This window comes from Lepeophtheirus salmonis, chromosome 7, assembly GCF_016086655.4.
Source record: "Lepeophtheirus salmonis chromosome 7, UVic_Lsal_1.4, whole genome shotgun sequence".
NCBI classification, from domain to species: Eukaryota; Metazoa; Arthropoda; class Copepoda; order Siphonostomatoida; family Caligidae; genus Lepeophtheirus; species Lepeophtheirus salmonis.
Window position 1 is genome coordinate 18,508,295 of NC_052137.2, and position 20,108 is coordinate 18,528,402.

General features: G+C 29.9%; 1 protein-coding gene across 8 annotated transcripts in view; it reads left to right on the forward strand.

The window, feature by feature from the left end:
- Positions 1–20,108, forward strand: part of ATP8B (ATPase phospholipid transporting 8B) — a 150,828-nt gene that overhangs the window by 26,404 nt on the left and 104,316 nt on the right. For 2 of the 8 annotated variants that reach the window (XM_071890085.1, XM_040717272.2), the window contains exon 1: positions 3,981–4,456. The exons of 2 other annotated variants lie outside the window; for them this stretch is intronic. In XM_071890085.1, the coding sequence (XP_071746186.1) occupies positions 4,174–4,456 (283 nt within the window). In that variant the 5' untranslated portion in view covers positions 3,981–4,173. Of the gene's footprint in view, positions 1–3,980; positions 4,457–20,108 lie in introns of those variants that run through there. 4 more of the 8 variants (XM_040717273.2, XM_040717271.2, XM_071890091.1 and 1 more) reach the window with 3 other exon arrangements.

The window sequence follows — 20,108 nt, forward strand, 5'->3', positions numbered from 1 at the left end:
TTATATAACTTATTTGAGCTCATTTTTGAAGACAAAATTACGGTTACAAATCTGTGAAATTGTTAGACCAGATGACGTCGTTCAGACCAATTCTAAAGAAGAAAAGATCAGGGCGAGAAGGAGATAGAGAGATTGAACTAATTTGCAGGTTTGTACAGGAAATTTACTCGAAAGTAATAATTTAGAAATAACCACATTTTTAGTATCTCATACATTTGAATTGTATCATGTGTGGTTCTGTGGGAGTTGGGTTGAGCGGTTTACTCTGAAACCATGAAGTAACTTTTTCACTAAATATTTATTTTTTGCATGTTTGTTGAATAATATTGTTTAAAACAAAACTGAAGTCGAGTTCATATTTTCTGAGTCAAGTTCCAGTCATCAGTATCCGTCCCAGTCCATATAAAAAGATACGAGTCCGGACTCGAGGAATAGTTTATACAAATTTCAATTCCCTAGGACATGCATATAAAACTCAGTTAGGCACTGGAATCACTTCAAGACCATTTGATATCATGTGGGCCGAACCAGTAAACTAATAAAAAATACCTTTTTTTTAGTTCCGCAAATATTTTTTTTTAATAGTGAGGGAGTCGAAATTAGATCAGATGCCGAAGGGCAAGGAAGCTGACTTTAAATATCTTACAATGGTGGTCCAAATTCCTAATTTGTGTCAGCTAGAAATTAATTAACTCTTGAGCACGGAAATTAATCAACTTTTTAAATTAAAATGTATTATCAACTAGTTATGACTTATATAATGAAGGTGGGTTTTTTTCTTATCCGTAATTAATAATAAGTTAAACATAAAAAAAGTAAACAAATTTGTTATTTGTTTTTGAAATTCCTTTATAGACGATAAAAAATTTGAATCGGCATCTGAATTGGAATCGGCTGAAAATTTGGTTTTGGTACATCTCATAATCTCACATTTCTAGCGCTATCTAGTGTATACCGATTGCACTTATACAACACGAGATATAAAGGAAATAAACGGAAATCTCACACGGTACATAGCAAGGACATATAGGCTGGAATTATTTCGATGTCGATCCTCCATTCTACTAAGAGTCAATCAACGACTTACACTTATAACTCCCGAGGAGAAAATCCATTGTTACTCACTGTCCCTCATGAGCCCACACACTAGCAAATCCAAAATTAGTATGAAAAAGTACAGGATGTGGACTCCAATGTCTTCTTTCAATTATTCATCTCAAATCTTTTATTTATTTCATAATTAGCGGTACTACCTTGCATTGTCTGGAGTTATTAGGCGTCGTCGAACAGACAAACTTATCAAAAAGATAACTAGCCAAGAAACTACGAATGTTACTTACCTTTTTTCATGAGCACACTCATACATAAATGTTTTCTCCTCAAGAATGAAGTAATAATTATAATAGATTGGGAAAAAAATTATGAGATTATGACGAATGAGCCTGTGAGTAGGTAGAAAAGTCTCTAGAAAATGGGGTTTCTCTCTCTCTAAAATTACTATATTGGTACACTCCCTTGAATGTACATTGAATGCATTATTTTAGGAGATGTTTCACCCTTAAAATCTATTGAAGTTTAGATTTTAATTTTGTGAGAATGCCCCGGGATAGAGAACAGGTCATCCGAGTTATGAACAAAAAACTTGGCATTATATTATGGCCACGTAAGTTTACATCGAATCTCAAAGAGAGAGAAATAGATAAAGGTCATTGAAAAAGTTTGGGCTGATTAGAATAATCGTTTAAATACCGTTAAACTTGTCATGCTGAATTCCTTAATATATATGTAATAAAGTTGCATGACCTCTCTGCATCATCAGAAATTGCATGGATAGTAATTTTAGTTGAGGACCTCATATACTCTACATGAGTAGACAAAAACCCCTTTGTCTCCGTCAACCGCATGAAATTGGCCTCTAAGGAAAGGCTTCGTTCCTCCATTGCCGACATGGTCATTAAGATGACCATGTCCACAGCAGCGGTGTACAGGTTACAAAAAAAAGGTAGGAGGAAATTCTGAATCACGTATTCTGTGGCATTGACAGATCAGGAGAGAAAAGTCTGTGTGGAGCGTGCCAAAAAGATCTTGAACCACTTCAAGGGAACCTGTTGTCTCATTGTGACCTTTTCTGATGAGAATACCTTTAATGTTGACCCTATCTTCAACAGGCAGAATGATCGAGTAGTTACATTTAGGGATGTAGCAGAGGAACACCAATATGGTTCCACCACCAAATACCCTGCTTCAGTGATGATGTAAGGCCTGGTTGCACCCAACGGGAAGGAGCTTACACCACTGCATAGAGCTCACTATCAATTCTGAGGTTGGATACATTGATTAAAATATGTTGTTTGGGGTTCAATTAATAATTATTAGTAATAAGCTTGTTTTATAGGATGTTTTGGCAGGATCCTGCCAAAATTATATTAAATTATTGATTTATTAGAATATTTAATTATTAATATTGTTTAGAGAGTTTTTTTCAGTAATTTATAGTTGTTTCTCGAAAAGTGTACACAAAATATAAAATTGCATATCCAAAAATTTTTATAATTTATTTAGTAGGTGTACGTCTGTTATGATGACTAATGTATTTATTTATTTTTGTTTCTCCATACTTTGTCAGTGTACTTTATGTGTGTATAACATCTAGCACGTTGTTATCTTTATTGTATATCCCAAACTTTCCTCTGAAAGGAAATAGGAAAAAAAGGCAACAACTTAAAATTAAAACTTTTAAGGGGTGTTTTGTACTTTTTTTCTTTTTAATTTAAAAAAATAAATTAAAAAATTAAAACTCTTTAGAAAAAAATTTTAAAGATGAATTTTTTTTTTTTTTAAATTCAGAAATCCATAGCTGTTCACAAAAATTAAATTTTTTGAAATTTTTTTTGTAAATCCTCGTCATACTCAAAAAATTAAATGTCTTGGAAAGGAAAAATTTAAAAATTAAATTTTCAATTTAAAATTTCCGAACTTTTTTTTCAAATATTACATTTCTTGGAGAAAATTTTCAAAAATATATTGCAATTTAGGGAAAATAAAATTTTGAGCAAAAAAATAAAAATTTCAATTTTTTGGAAAAAAAATTAACAAAAATTAAAATAAATTTCAAATATTAAATTTTCTAGTACAAAGAAAAAATCTATTGTTTTTTTGTTTTTGTTTTTTCGTGGGGAGCTACAACCTATCCTGTCCATCCCTGGGGATGTTATTGCAAGGCCATTCTACATCCAGCCAAAGTCTGACAGGATCTCAAAATTTAAAGGCAAAAAATTCAAATTACTCCATTGCATCATTTTTTTGTGATATAAACTTTGCATAATTATCGTGGTACGTCCAATGGAGTTTTTGCGGCAATACTAGTGCAATGCATCTGCAAACAAAGTAATGCCTGACGTTAAGCAGTACCTGACCATCCATAATTGTTTGCAGCTTACCAAGAGCTAATTCCACCAATCAACGTTCAGAACACTGATTAGAAAAAAGAGAAACAGAAACATTTAGCTGCATGACAACAAACTATAATGGAAATTGTTGTGTTAGAAAAGGTAACGTCCTGGTAGACGTATTTTTCTTCCTACTATAACATAATATGATCAGTACAATGTTTTTAAAAAGTTATATGAGGGGAGGAAGTGAATTTCCTTTATTTGAAAGTCAAGCAAGATGAAAGCTTCCTTGTTGTTTGTCTATCAAAGAGCGTATGCAAATATAATATATTGTATAGAATAATACATGAAGGTGAGTAGCCTCTGGGCTCTTACTCTCTCAATTCTCTCCATTCCTGCTCTGAATGATTGAGGTTATGACTTAATTAGTGGGGCGTTTATGATGAAATTTAAATATTATTTTATATATAAGAATGATTCTATAAGTATCAGTATAAATGAATCATAAAAAGGAATGTTTTTGGCTTTAATGTACTCCTACGCGAAAAAGGCGGGGTGGGGAGCACATACTTAGTTTACAAGTCATATACTTAAAGCATAACTATAAGGGAAAAAGGAGGGAACTCTACCGCGTAAAGTTTATAGCAATAATAAAACTCCAGTTGTGTAAATGTTGAGTAGTGTACTGAGAACTTCTATCTAATATTTTATAGACTGCTCCTCCTGTGTTTTATTGCGAAACATAAATAAAGGGCCCGTTTACCCTATTACTATTCATCAAATGGCCTCTTCAACACATCACATAAGTAATAGTGTAGTGTCCATACCCGGTGAATCATATGATGATCCAGGTGATGAGCACATACCTTGGATTGATGTTCTTGAAAAGGAGGCCGTTCCTCCTTCAAGTCAGCATCCACTGCTCTCCTCCGATAATGCTGGAGATATTCATTCTCATATGAGTGTTATTCAAGAAGAACCAACAATACGTGAATCTGTTCAACATGCACTCTATAAAACAGTGAGACAATTCAGCGGCATGGATGAAGAGGAGCCTGTATTAGGTAAACAATAAAAAGCCGAAATATCTATTTGTATAGCACACTGATTTTACTCTAACGGAACTATTGTATATATGTTTAATAATCACGCAACCTCGATGCTTTTTAGTTTATTTCTATTTATAATTGCATCAAAATTGAATCTTATATTTTTACTAAACAAAATATACAGTATTCAAAAAAAATCTTGATGACACTTCATCAAATGGCTTTAAATATTAAAAAAAAAAAGACGTAAACACAGGCATTGAATACTATATTATTCCTATAAAAAATGGTGCCCGATAATTTTGCGTAAAACTATTTTCCCTGAAGACTTTTTTCCTCAAAGCCATTTTGTGTCAAGGATATTTCGCTTTATTACATAGATAAATGAAGTTTATACGTCGTTATTGTTTATCTTTGGTTGAAATTAATTTTTCGTTTTAGCTTTTGATATAAAAAAATGCAATATTTATTACTATAAAATGCATTAAATGTTTATTTTCTGTTGGAATAATGATGGTATTATGTTATTGTCTCATATTATACTTGTTCGTTAATCCCTGAGTCATTTCCAATTTAAATAATCCATCATGTCTAATTATAATAACAGAGGAGGTATTAGTAATTCTTCTATTCGAATCGTTGCCGTGTTTATTTTTTATTTATTCTTATAATACTAATTTTATTTGCTATTTTGTCTCTAGTTCAAGTTGATTACTTAGTGAGATTTTGTTGGTGTATGCAATGAAATTTTGAGACATGATTTCATCATTATTCCAACAGAAAACAACTTTTTTATGTTTTTGTATAGAAATAAACACTACAAAGGAACTTCCATTTGAACCAAAAATAACAACAATGACGTCATAATCTCATTTATTTATATATTAAGGCAAAATGGCTTTCAGACAAAATTGTTTGGAGTAAAATTACCTATCACCAAAATAAATAGTAATAATATAATTAAATTATAGTAATAGATATTGGAAGTCCCTAGAAATGGCTACGTTTGTACAACTTTTTTCTTTCTTTTTTTTTATCGATAAGGTACGAAAAAATTAGTATAACTAAAAAAAAAAATTCATTATTTCCATTGTAGTAGTTAATTTATTTTCCATAATATGGACATTATTGCATAACGATGTAATACCAGTGTTTTGAACACATATTATTCTCAAATGTGTAATGAAGCTAGGTATGAAAAGGAAAGCTGATTGTTACATTTATTGTATCTCGCAAACCTTTTCTCCGAAAAGAAAAAAAAGGCCCAAAATCAGTTGCTAATTCACCAATTATTTTAAAAAAAATTTAAAAATCCATAGCTGTTTACAAGAAATCCCAGAAATCCACAGCTGTTAAATTTTTTGCAAAAACAACATAAATCCATCGCTTTTCACAGAATTTTTTTTATGAATAAATTCTTTAATTTGTTGGTCCATTTTGTCATCCAGGAGTTCACTATTTTCCTTAATATTGGTGAAAAAAAGGGTTTCATTGTTATAAAATGTTGTTGTTTAGGCCCCACAAATAGCATACATCAACAATGCTGACGTCACATGCAAACGTTCTCGCTTTGAATATTTTAAAAAGCAATTATGTATAGCTATAAAAAGAAATCAAGGTAGATTTTTACTATTGAATATTACTAATCGATCACAAGCCGGCCCTTTTCTTTTGCATTATTTTATTGCTAAAGAACCCTTTGCGTGATTGACTAACATACTTTTCCATTCATTTTATTATTTAAGTGTTATATTACACTAAATAGGTACATTTACAATTATTTACAGGAGGTCCTCACATAACGCAGTTTTTGTGAACACGAAAAATGCTCTAAAAGTGAAAACTCCTTAAAACGCTAAATTTACTTGTCAATATCCACTTTTGACAGATTTTTCAGCATTTAAAGAATTTTGTGCATGAATATAAATGTATTTTTAGGGCTCTCAAGTTTTGAAATTAATTTGGTGTTAGATTTGTATGTGACTATCGCTGTAGAAAATTGTATGTTGGGACATTTGTACCTCTGAGTAGTAGGCTATCTTTTTTTACCCCTTTTTTATAGCCAACGTTATTTTTTGCAGACAAAAGATCTATTAAAACCTTACTATGTCGTACGCCCAATCAAAATCCCTTTGTCATCTCTATTTATCTTTCTCTGTATGGTTCTTCTACAAATAGAAGAAAATATAATTTGATCTAAATTTCAGCTGTTAATAAAACGAATCTCTTTTTATAGCAGCTAAATTATTATTTCCGAGCTTTATATTAAAAAAGCGTCTGTCTCACAATGCCAAACTGCCATTAAAAATAAATTTTCTCTACTTCACGGCGTATAGTGTGTATTCCCAGCCGTCCAATTTTTGGCTTTTTTTTATCTTAATCAGTATTCTGAACGTTGATTGGTTGAATTAAATTGAGCTATTGTGAAGCTGCCAATAATTGCAAACATTTAACGAGACTAAGAGCTACTTTTTAGACTCTTGTGACATGAGTGAGTGGCTGCTGCTTCAAGAACATTCTGATTCTAAATCCGCCATTGATACAGTCATGAATTATGACACTATACATGCCAATATTCATAATTTATCATGACTCATGATTGATAATACAGAACGAATGTACTACAGGCATTACAACTTTAACTACATATTTACTTGATATCTATTCCAATCATACCTATTAACTCATCATAGTGTATCATGCACAAAGGCAATATTTACGAATAATAATTATGCAATTTGGTGAGTAACACTATTTATGCTGTAGGCTATAAGATAACAGCTTCATACAATCTAATATTAAACATGTGGTGCGTCAACATAAAAACAATCTTGAACCAATATTAAGAAAATGAGAAAATCCTAATATTTTTTTTTTACTTCATATTAATAGCAGTTGGTCTGAAAAGTTTTAAATCTCAACGTGAAGATCGCAGGACTCGTAAATAAAAGCGACTCATATCTAACTAGCTTTTGCTGAAAGTTACTCGCCAAAGTTTCAGGCATTTTGGATGAGTAGTTATACTTTAACAGTCTGTCAGTGAGTTGCATGAGTGTTTTTGTGAATATGGACAAAATCGAAATGTTGACTATATATTTAACAAACACGTCTTGTAACATGTTTATGTCTGCGTAGAGAAAAACGTAATATTTGGACGTGTTGCAGAGATGGGAATATCGTTGGGAGAAATGTGTCTGGAATTACAAGGAGACTATGTTGGAAAATAAAAAATCAGAAATTATGTCTTTTATCTTTCTTAAGTCGGAAACATAGACATTCCTCGTAGATGTAGGGAAATACTTCATAGATATATTTGAGATATTGAGTCAATTATAGGCTTTGAACCCAAATTTATGGGATGAATTCAGATACACAAGAGTTTTAGCTATAGTTTAGAACCATTATTGGGATTTTATAAAGTTATATTGACCCACATATAACCTCTTTCAAATAAATCTGTCAATTTGAGAAAGCCTGGGAAATTCTGTGACACCGCGACAGCAAACAAGAGAAAATTGATAGTTGACCAAACAAGTACTCCCCGTCATAAGATCCAACATTTTTTATTTTCAAATTAATGTTATAATTTGCCTCTCATTAGTCATTACATCACATCAAACTCTACAGTATTACTACACGTGTGTGGCTCATTTAAATACAATATATATATATATATAGTCCCGAGTAAAAAATACCAACTTTTAATTATGACTATGATTGTACCTCAAGAGTTAGATTCTTATAAAAATAGTAGACAAGGCGTAAGTCTATACTATTAATCTCATATTTTACTAAAAACGTATAAAATATTAATATACTTCCTAAAATATTCATTTGAATGCTTTGGTTAACTATGTCTTATTTATTGACAACTTTAACTACTTCTTCACATCATCACTCTATGTATCTATATATTTTATCTCTATGGTCAGTGACGTCCGCAAGGGATGGGCTGGAGGGGTTGTACCCCCCCTCCCCCTCCAAAAATAATAATAATTAAGGAATTTGATTTTTTGTCCAAAAAATTAAATATTTGAAATGTAATTTTAAAAAAAAATCCAAAAACTTTTATATTCTGTATATATATATATTGATTTTTGAATTTTTTTTCCAAAAATATGAATCTTCTGTGAAAATAATTGAAACTTCATTCTTCAATTTTTTTTTCTACAAAAATTTAATTTTTAAATTTAACAAAAAATGAACTTTCTGTGAATAGCTATGAATTTTTGAAATTTATGGATTATTTTTTCAAAGCCCTCCATAACCAGGATGTCCCTGATGGTATGCATATTTTCTCCTTTTAGTGTTTGAACGTTAATTGGTTGAATCTGAATATCCTTTTACGTTAAGCTCCAAACCATTCCATGCTATTATTGAATAATAATTCTATAAATGGGATTAGGAAGAATTGGCTCAGTTTGACCTAATATTAACTGTTTTTTATCCTTTTTTCTGTTACTTTTTGGTAATAAAGGTTGCGTGATAAAATGTATAGTTTTGTTCTGATTTTTGTGGTCATTCTCACATGATTTTACTGATTGCTGTTTGTACAGGATTCATATGACAACCTTAGACATTATTGTAGAGGTGGTTACATATTTGCTAGCAAAAAGCACTAATAACTCCCATCATCGTTTACTTAAAGAGTCGGTTCGTTTGCAACTGACACATCACTACTACTGGCTTTCCCGTAATCATTGTTATTAACGTTGAAATTTTAATTTACTCTTTTTAAGCTGTGAACAATTCCCAACAATTATTCTAGTTATATATTAATAAAGCTTAGATTTGTCTGTATGAATGTGTGAATATAGGGAAACGAGTCACCTGGGTGTAATATATTGAGTGCTTCATATTTTGATCTAAGAAATAACATTGTAATTGTACAGGGTCTTGGTTTTTGGAATTTTTTAGAAAAAAAAAAAAAATTATTTAACTTTTTGAAAAAAATATTTGAAAAACATAGCTTTTCACAAAAAAAATTCGAAATATAAATTCTAAAATTGTACATTTTTTGGAAAAAAATTTCAAATAGTCAATTATTCGCAAAAAAATTCAAATAGTAAACTTTTGGGAAAAAAATTTCAAAAATCCATAGATATTCACAAAAAATGAATTTTTGAAGCATAAATCAAAAGTCCACAGCTGTTCACAAAACGTTAAATTTTTTAAAATTTAATTTGTAAAATTTCAAATATCATTATTATTATTTTTTAATTTCAAAAATCCACAGCTATTTACAAAATATATTATGTTAATTTTTCCTACAACAGTCCTGAAATTGACGACTGGCATTTTTTGTAAATCTTCATTAATTGATTTTCCAACTGAGCCCGTAAAAATACTTGGTCCTTCCTGACAGCCATGAATTTCTTTGAATTCTTCCTTCAATATCAATTCATTCATGTGAATCAATATATGACGGCCATTATGAAGGGGGGGGGGGATCTTTTTTCGACATTTGCATTTATCTCTTGGAATTTTATTATCATAGCATTGACATGAAGCTATATCAAATATTTCCTCACATTCATTAATGAACTTTTTGAATAAAGGATTATCAGTTTTCGACCTTATTTAGAAATCCAGTCAACTTTTCCGTCTATTTTTTTAATTTTACTAGCATCAAAGTATTTGTTCATTGCAGGAATGCTGAATTGCTCCCATATTGACAAAACTAAATCACCAGTTGTTAAATAAGCATCATTTTTAAACTATTTACCAGGACGAGTTTGATTTAAATCTTGCTTTATAATTGAAAGGTATTTATAGATGGGATAATTGCTGAATTTAGATCACTGGGATGACCAAAAGAAAATGCAGAGTTAACTTCATGTTGCCATTGTTGTTTCTTTTTGAATACTACTTTGTGAAAGATCACTTGCATCGCATTTATAATTAAGTACTTTTGAACAATGGTTCGATATTTATTTTAATATGTTAAAAAGTGTATTTTCCAAAATAAAAAAAGGTAATAATAAAGAATATTAAATTTTGATTTCTTTGTTCCAAATGTACAAAGTAAATTTACTTTACAAACCATTAGCATTTATACCATTCACATTATTATAAACCAACTTATATATAGTTTAAAAAATAAGATATTAGTAAAATTTTCTCTTTTTCAAAAGTAACTTTTCTTTTTTTCATCGTCTTTCGTACTAAATCCGGGGGCGTGCAACGTTTATCTCGTTGTAGAAGTAAGGGACTGAAATTTAGCAAAAAAGTACATATAGTGCATTATCATTTTTTTAAGCACATAATGCTTTTTTATAAATACGAAAAAAAAAAAGTTTATTGCATAATATTTTTTTACTTTATACAGAAACCTTTCCGGACAAAAAGGGGGCGGTAGTAAATTTTTTTATCCGGAATTTTTTTATTAGTAAAATGGATTTCTATTTAACATTCACAACTTTTGGGCGGTCTGAATGCATGATAGCTCAATTTTGGGGTCCCGTAATACTCCCTAATATATATATATGGGCAAGATGGATCAAGATGAAGCTTTCACATAGCATGCATCTATTTGCTTTTGCATGTGCTCTACCAGCAGACAAATATTCCACAAAATTTGATGTCTTAAAGGACTGCCGGCAACATAAGTTTGACGGTGGGAAATTCAGTGATGCCTCAATTAATATGAAAAAAGCTGTGAAAATTCTGCCAATATCTTAATTTTTTTAATTCTGTATAAGTTTGTATATAATAATGTGAATAATTATCCTTAATCTTTGCTATATGCTATTTTTAAACATATCGTATGTAAATATATAAAACTGGGTACAAAAACTTAATTTTAAATTTCTATATTTTATTTCTTGATTTTAAAGTTGACGAAATGTATTTGTGTCTTTGGTTATACCTGTAAACCTTACACAAAGCCTCTGTAACTAGTTTCACTGCCCTTTCTATAGATTAGGATTGGCATGGATATTTCTCTAATTTCAAAGGCACATTCCTTGCTTTGGATTGGAGGAACTAAAATTACTATCTTAGCCTAATCAAGCATATTCATGAAATGATATGATTCATAGTTTGTTCTATGCAAATTTACAAACTTATGAATCTTCATCTACCAATGCTGCTAAAAATATATTTTCATGATGAGCAAAGAAGGAAATTTTGGATAAACTTTTTTGTAAAGTAGGGCCCAGATCTTGATCAATACCTCTTGATAGTTAAAGTGTAAGCTGAAAATGTTTCTAACCCTCATAACAATTAGGTTGACATCTAATTGCAAACCACATTGGAGGTTTATAGTTTAAAATAAATTCAACCAATTTTAAGAGGTTTTTGCTAGGCTTTTTATTCGGTATTAAATTTTTGTAAAATGCAATTAGCTTTGGTAAGTTATCTAGCCTTGTGCAAGATTCCTGGTGATTTAAGAGGTAAGTGAGAACCAAGAGAATTTTTTCGAGACTGAATTGCCAAAACAATGTTGTAAAGGTAGTGTTGGTCATTACTTAAATCTGCCAAAATATCTTGATTGATTTTTTAAATTTTCCTCCAACAGGCCTGAAATTGACGACTAGATTTTTTTGTAAATCTTCATTCATTGTTTTTCGATTGAGCCCATATAAATACTTGGTCCTTGCTGACAACCATCAATTTGTTTGAATGCCTCCTTCAATATCAATTGATTCATGTGAATCAACATATAACGGCCACTCTTGAAGGGGGATCTTTCTTCGACATTTGCATTTATCTCTTGGAATTTTATTATCATAGCATTGACATGAAGCGATATCATATATTTCCTCACATTCATTAATGAACTTTTTGAATAAAGGATTATCAGTTTTCAACCCTTTTTAGAAATCCTGTCAACTTTTCCGTCTATTTTTTGAATTTTACTAGCATCAAAGTATTTGTTCATTGCAGGAATGCTGAATTGCTCCCATATTGACAAAACTAAATCAGCAGTTGTTAAATAAGCATCATTTTTAAACTATTTACCAGGACGAGTTTGATTTAAATCTTGCTTTATAATTGAAAGGGATTTATAGATGGGATAATTGCTGAATTTAGATCACTGGGATGACCAAAAGAAAATGCAGAGTTAACTTCTTTTAGTCATTGTTGTTTCTGTTTAAATTCTACTTTGTAAAGTATCACTTGCATCGCATTTATAATTAAGGACTTTTGAACAATGGTTCGATGTGAAGTTGTTTTATTAATTTTAATATATTAAAAAGTCTATTTTTCAAAATAAAAAAGGTAATAATAAAGAATAATAAATTTTGACTTCTTTGTTCCAAATGTACAAAGTAAATTTACTTTACAAACCATTAGCATTTATACTATCCACATTATTATAAACTAACTTACATAGAATTAAAAAAAAATAAGATATTGGCAGAATTTTTATCTTTTTCGTCTATTATCGCACTAAATCCGAGAGGGTGCAACGTTAATTTTGCTGTAGAACTAAGGCATTTAACTTTAGCAAAAAACTACATTTTTTTAAAGTACATAAAGCTTTTTTATAAATAAGAAAAAAAAAGTTTATTTCAAAAAAAATTTTTTACTTCATAGTAACAAGGGGGGGAATAATTTTTTTTTCTCCATGATTATTTTTTTAGTAAAGCGGATTTTTATTTACCATTCAGAATCCGTGATAGCTCAATATTGGGCTCCCTTGATAACCCCTAGTGTGCATATAACATCAAACGTGTTTAGAGGGTGCACTGTATATAGTACTTTCTAATGTAAATCGTATAAATATTGTTGATATAAGAAATACAAATTTTGTCGTATTAATGAAATGTTGCAGGCGTGTGCTTATATTACAAGATCAATGTTTCGGTTTTTTAATTATTGGTCTCTTATGTATATCATAATTCATGTGTGTGTATGATAAGATTTGAATTTGGTAATTTTTGAACGCTTGTATGTTAAAATGTAAATCTTGTTTGCTATTATTGGTGAGCGCTCTTCGGTCATCCTAACATATTAATTTTTTTTTCTCAAACTCTTATTATTTTTTTTTTTTATTCTCGAGGAGGGAACACGTCATATGAAATGATAATAGTATTGAGTAGTTACGTGTGGGTGTGCTCATGGAAAACGGAAAGTAACATTGAGGTTTACTTGAGAAGTACTGGGTACTACCGCTAGTTGAATAATAATTTCATAGTTTGAAAAAATTCCCTCAGTATCAGCTAACTACCAACTGATTTTGAGCCTTTTTGTCTGTTTCTTTTTGGAAGAAAGGTTGTGAGGTACAACCTCGTCTTGAGAGACAAACAATCTGCACTACTAGGTGCGGCAAAAAAATCTTAAACTTTGTAGAACTTTTTCAAAACGTAACTATATTTAGATATGCCAATCCTTGTACACGTCATTTCTATTTTTTCCCATATTATAGTGAATCTTGTTTTACAACGCTTTATGAATGAAAATTTCATAACATGACTAGAGTTTTTTATTACATGTTTTTATATTTAAAACATTCCCATGGTTATTATTTGCAAATCATATTAAGTTAGTAAGTGAAACTTATTATCTGAATATGCGTAAATCTTTTTTCAGACGAATATAAATGTGTATATATATGGCTTATTAACATAAAATCAAGCTTAAATGATTTTTCTACTAAAAAAGAGTGCTATTAGTCTATACTATAAAGAAATTGTTCTGATTAAGTTTCAAATTCACTTTCAAAGTAGCCAAAATTGCTTGTTCAACTAAATTGACAGATTTTATTTGAAAAGGATCATTTTGGGGAAAATAAAAGTAACATAAATTTTTCTAAATTATAGGTAATTGTTAAATTAATTCTATAATTGACTCAAATATGACTATTTATTAATTGCTTATATGGATTTTTGATTTTTTTTTCCATAAAATTTAATTTTGGGAGAATAGCTATGGATTTTTGAATTTTTTTTCAAAACCATTATCAAAGTTGATTGAGGTTATATTGAAGACTAAAAATGGTAACACATATACTAACATCTCCACAAAATTTGGTTATTCTAGTTTCCCCATTTTCTGAAATTAAACTGGTTAAAATTCCAGATTCAAAATGTCTAGTTTTGAATTATACACACGGTGAATTGCAGCGTTTTTCAAACTTCTTACAGTCAGGGAACATTTCAAATGTATATAAAGTCTCAAGCCAACCCAGTTTAAAATATAATGTAAAATGACAATGCATAAATGTTAATGTCCTGTTTATTTAGACGAGACAGTTATGACCAGAAAATAATATTAACGTTCATTACTGTCTCGTCTATTTAATTTTTCTCAGAATCATCCCTTGTTTGACAATTTTATCCTGCATGGCATCTCCCATAAAGAGACTAATTCCACTAATTTTGGAAAAAAACAAAATTAGTAAATTGTATTTATAGAAATTGTAAAGAGGAATTCAAAACTACCAATATTTTTTTTGTTCTCGCAACAACAAAAAGTATGGAGAATAATGTCGTCAAAAAAATAAATCTCGATAAGTGGTTCAATTTTGCAAATATTACAAAAATAATTTACTAAAAATGTTCCGTAATTTCAAAATACTTTCTTAAAGTTAGAGATTAGAATTTCTTGTCCAAAATGCATCGTTTTGTGGTATTTCTGATTAAAAAATTGAAAATCATCGTTTGATGAAAAAATGAGGGAAAAAAGGGAAAAAATTATTTGAAAAATGACAGATATTGTAGTTAAACACAAAATTTTATGTGTCATAATTGTATGCAAACGAATCGCCAGACAAATTTCTATAAGCTTTATTTTATCTACGAATCCAATATTCCATTGGAAATCCATGTTCACGCATTTCTTTCTTTGATTTTGAGTAAATTTAGAAAACGTCAGTATTCATATAGATGGTTTTTTAGACGCCAGTCACTTATTGATTATAAATCAACCCCTTATCTAGTCTCCTTGATCTCCAAACAACAGTTTTTGTGTTTTGGGTATAGGAGAAGCTCATTTTTAACACAAACTCTATTTTATATATATATAGATAGATAGGACTAATGTCGTTTACCATATCTTCAAAGAAATATTGCATATATATATATTTTTTTATAACTTAGAAAAGTAATAAATAGTTAAATTCCAGTAATCCTCAATAATTAAAATAATTTACGTGTGTTTTTCTGTGTGAGATGTACGTCCTGCCTAGAAAGATAATCATAATAACGCATTTATTTCCAAAACGGAGACAAATTCAGACTTTAAATATAAAATAAAAGTGGTTCCGAATTTTAAGTTACGTATGCGAGGCCATGTTTACCAGATTCATGGGCTGTGGAGGGCAAGTTTTATTTTCCGCTAATAACTTGAATTTTTTTTATAAAACAAGATCCGTTACCCGTTTTTTTATTAGTTTTTTAGTTTTTATAAAGTATGGGTTGTCGATTCGAAAATGCACTAAAAAAATAGAAATCCCAAAAACGAATTATTGAACTATTTGAAAAAGGGAGAATGTATATTACATACGAATATTATTTCAAAGATTACAACAGATCAGGAAAAAGTGTATTAGCAAGTTAATCTTAGTATGTATCTTCAATCTTCATGATGGTTGAAGAAGGAACATGGCAATTTAGTAATGACAATATCAAGCTAAGTAACAATAAAAAAATTTCATTGGCTATCTTTAAGATAGTATGTTTGTGCTAGTAGATAATTATATAAAATAGTGTGAAATGTTACCTTAGTTTTCCGATTCTTGCAAAAGCACCCTGTACAATTAGTCGTCCATCACTAATATATATATGAAGTATAAATCCACTTTGGATATTTCCTGTTGTTGATTTTTCTTCATAATTGTTTTTATGGTAACGCACCACATGTTTACATTGTACACATGTCTTTTCATTGAGTTTTTATTATACAACACATAGTATGTGCCAGTCGTCATAAAAGTTTTGCTGGAAATATTTTTTCTCAAAATAAGACTGGTTTACATTTATATTCTTCCTTTAATTATGGATAATTTTTTTGATTTATCTTTTGGGTGTGTCGCAAATTGCAATTACATTATCAAAAATTCCTCATCACAATAAAAAAAATTAAAATTGATGGATTTAATTTAAAATTGAATTATTTGGAGATAAATTAAGTTACATGATTATAAACATAGTTAACATTCATGGGTACCCTAACTCATCCCAGAAATTTGAAGTCATGGCATATAATTCTCCAAAATGTGTCCATGAAATAATAGGCTGGAAATAAGTCATTTCGTATTTTAGCTTTATTTCAATGCTTTATAAGAAGTGATACAATCAACCGATTTAAGCCTGTTCTCTTCAATAACTTGTTGCCAACGAGAATTCAACTCCATAATACCTTTCTCGTAGAAGCCATAGACAGGAACAGGCGGCAGTCACTTGATGCCAGGTCCGTTTTGTAGTGGGGATGCATAGTAACTTCCCATTCGAGCTCCCTGAGCTTCTGGCGCGTCATCAAAGATATGTGCGTCCTGATGTTGTTTTTTTGTCTCCTATTCACCGATGATGGCTGCTTCTGTTCGACGCCAGCTTCCAACGGTCGAATTGTTCTCAGTAGAGGCAGAATTGAGTGGGGACAAAATCTCTCGAACCACTGTAGTGCAATACGAACCGAAATAGTACCGCCCCCTTATACATCGCAAATTTTCTTGGTCTCTTTTGACGCGTTTTTTCCTTTCAAGTAGTAAAAATATTAGCTATGACCAATTTCTTCCTTTGAGACCTCCATTCTCGATGCATAATAATTCACCATTAAACCGACCTATTGCAATAATCTTGGAAAAACGTTTGTAGTATACAATCAAACTATACAACACTTTATCATATGATCTTATGTGACCAATAATGATCAAGATATATTTAATTTTAAAAAAAGGCGGGAAATACGGAAAAAAAATTATCCAACCTAATATGTATAAATGTTGTAAAAACAAAATGGGTCATTTCTCATTTTCTTGATTTTTGTTGAAGATTATTATTTTTTGTAATAACTCACGCTTTGATTTCTCAGGTGATTGACTTGAATTCATTATTAGGAAGCACGTCATATGTTTAGTAAAATTAGTTTTCCTCTAAGTGTATACTCATTCTTAACTTACTACTTTCCACATTCTACAACAAAATGGTAGTTTTAGAATGACATATGTGCCCGTGAAAACAAGTTCAAGCTAGAATGATTTTTTCTCAAAATTGAGTGTGTATTCATCGGCAAATTATCTTAATTAATCCTTTGAAAGCGTTGCACTTAAAGTAGTCGAAGTTGATGACCATCATTTAAAAAAATGAAAAATTGATAGAAAGCCTATAATTGTATCAAATATGTCTATAGATTATTGGGCTGTATCTAAATTAGACTCTAACGTAATGACAAAAAGGTCGGAATTTGGTATTGCAGGATTGTATATATATATAAATAGTGTATATTAGTCTTTAAAAAATTAAAGAAATAAAGTTAATTAACCTCAATTAAGGACCAAACTTCATAAGTTCTTAAAACTGATATTCAGGACTGCAGTTCTCATTCTTAAACATAGACCAGGGGCGTCTGCAGGATTATATATATTTAAATTTATTGAGAGGGGCGGGGGGCTTGGTTTTTTGATTTTTTTTTGAAAAAAAGGTGGAAGAATTAAAAATTTCAAAAATCCATATATTTTTGCATAAAATTATTTTTTTTTGGAAGTTTATTTCCAAAAATCCATAACTATTTACAAAAAAATTTAAACAATATAATTTTCGAACAAAAATTCAAAAATTTAATTTCCATTATTAAATTTTTTTAGAAAAAATTCAAAAACCAAGTGTTTCACAAAAAATTAAATTTTTTGGAATTGTTTTTTTTGCAAAAATCTATAACTATTTACAAAAAAAAATCAAATATTTAATATTTTCGAATTTTTTGGAAAAAAATTTCAAAAATCCATAGTTATTTACAGAAAATTAAATTTTTTTGAAAATAAAATTCCAAAAAACCATAATTATTTACAAAAAATTGAAAATATTAAATTTTTTCTCTGCTGCATAAATTGCACGAATGCCAAAAAACATTTCTTGTAACAAGCAAAACTTTATTTATTTTTTTTTTGATTTTTCTTGGGGGAGCTCATTTCTTCCTCCTGTGGACCCCCCTGTAGACTGGCACAACATATATGTATATATTAAATAAAATACATCAGGATTTTTTTCACTTTTCTTGATATTTATTCAAGATTGTTTTAATGTTGACGCACCCCCCATATTGGTTGTGGATTTGGGAATATTTTAGCTCATGTTTTAGCAGGTGGTGTGAACAGATGTAATGACTCTAATGTCTAAACAACAATAGTTTAAACACTGTACAACTTAAGGGAGATGCCTGCAGATGTTTAGAGTATATGAGGTTTATTTCCTGTTGTTTATCATCCACGACTCTGTGGGAATCCATCTCTATGAAACAATAGATGAGGATATAATATACAAAACACATTTCTGTCTGTTGAATATGTATTCCACGCCACGATTTAAGGCCTATAAAGGCTCTCAACATCTGTCTTTTTTAAACATGCTTGATTGATTAATAATACAATTTGTCATTCTAATTGAAATTGTATCTCATTTTATCATTTTCGATTAGGAATCAAAGGCTTATACAATATTTATGTATCTACATAAATAAACTTAACAAATACAACTATATTCTTTGGATGTGAGTGGACTGCTACAGTTGTTGAAGTCATTACGTCATTTATTTTAATGTCAACCAACCACTGTATTTATAAACAATTTCAAGGCCAAAGAGAGTGTTAAGTTGTGTTGGAGTCAAGTATTATTAGAACTCAAACTAAAAAAATTAAATATACAAAAGTTGAACATTTCTGCAAATTACTCGCACTGTCACGAAATATTATTTAAAAATCCATTAAATTCGAACTCCAGTATAGATTAATTTCATTTCGAGTTGTTACAACATTTTTTTTAAAAGTAATTTCTTTGTTGTCATATTTTTGGCGGGACATTTTTTCTTTCGTCAATTTGGCGCCTATTTTACGTACATTGTTGATTTTTAACAATAACGATAATAAACATAAAATTCCTATTTCGATTCTGAAAGAACTGTTAATGATTTTTTTCCCCGGGCTCCTCTCACAGTAAAACTGGCCCTTGCTACATGTATAAATATATTTGAAAACTTTAAAGGTGGAGAGTTGTTGTTGGAAATCTCAAGAGTGTTTATTATTTTCTAAAGCTGTTATCATTATTTTTTAATTCTTGAAGAGATAAAATCTAAGTATAAAATGTAAGTACTAGTGTTTTTGCTCATTGATGGCAAAGAGTATCGCTGAAGATTTGTTGGGGGAGTTATGAGTTTATTTTGTTGAACTCAGAGTAGAATTGAGGATCATAGATGGAGTAATTCCTACCTTTGTTCTTGCTATAGAAGGAGTGAGATTATATTTTTTCCCCTTCTTATCACAACTACTTGCAGCTAATTTAATACATTCTCCGAATTGTAAGGGTTACTATGTCAACTTTAAGTTCCTTATATTTTTACATACTGGCAGGTCATATTTTACAAAATTCTAAGCATAAACGTATGTAGATACGAAGTGTTTGAATTTAAAAGTAAATTAAATATTTATCCCTACTCCAAATTATTCTTGTTAGACGATGTTTTCATCTAGTTAGATATTATATTAGATTCAGTTCACTTAGTCTTAATT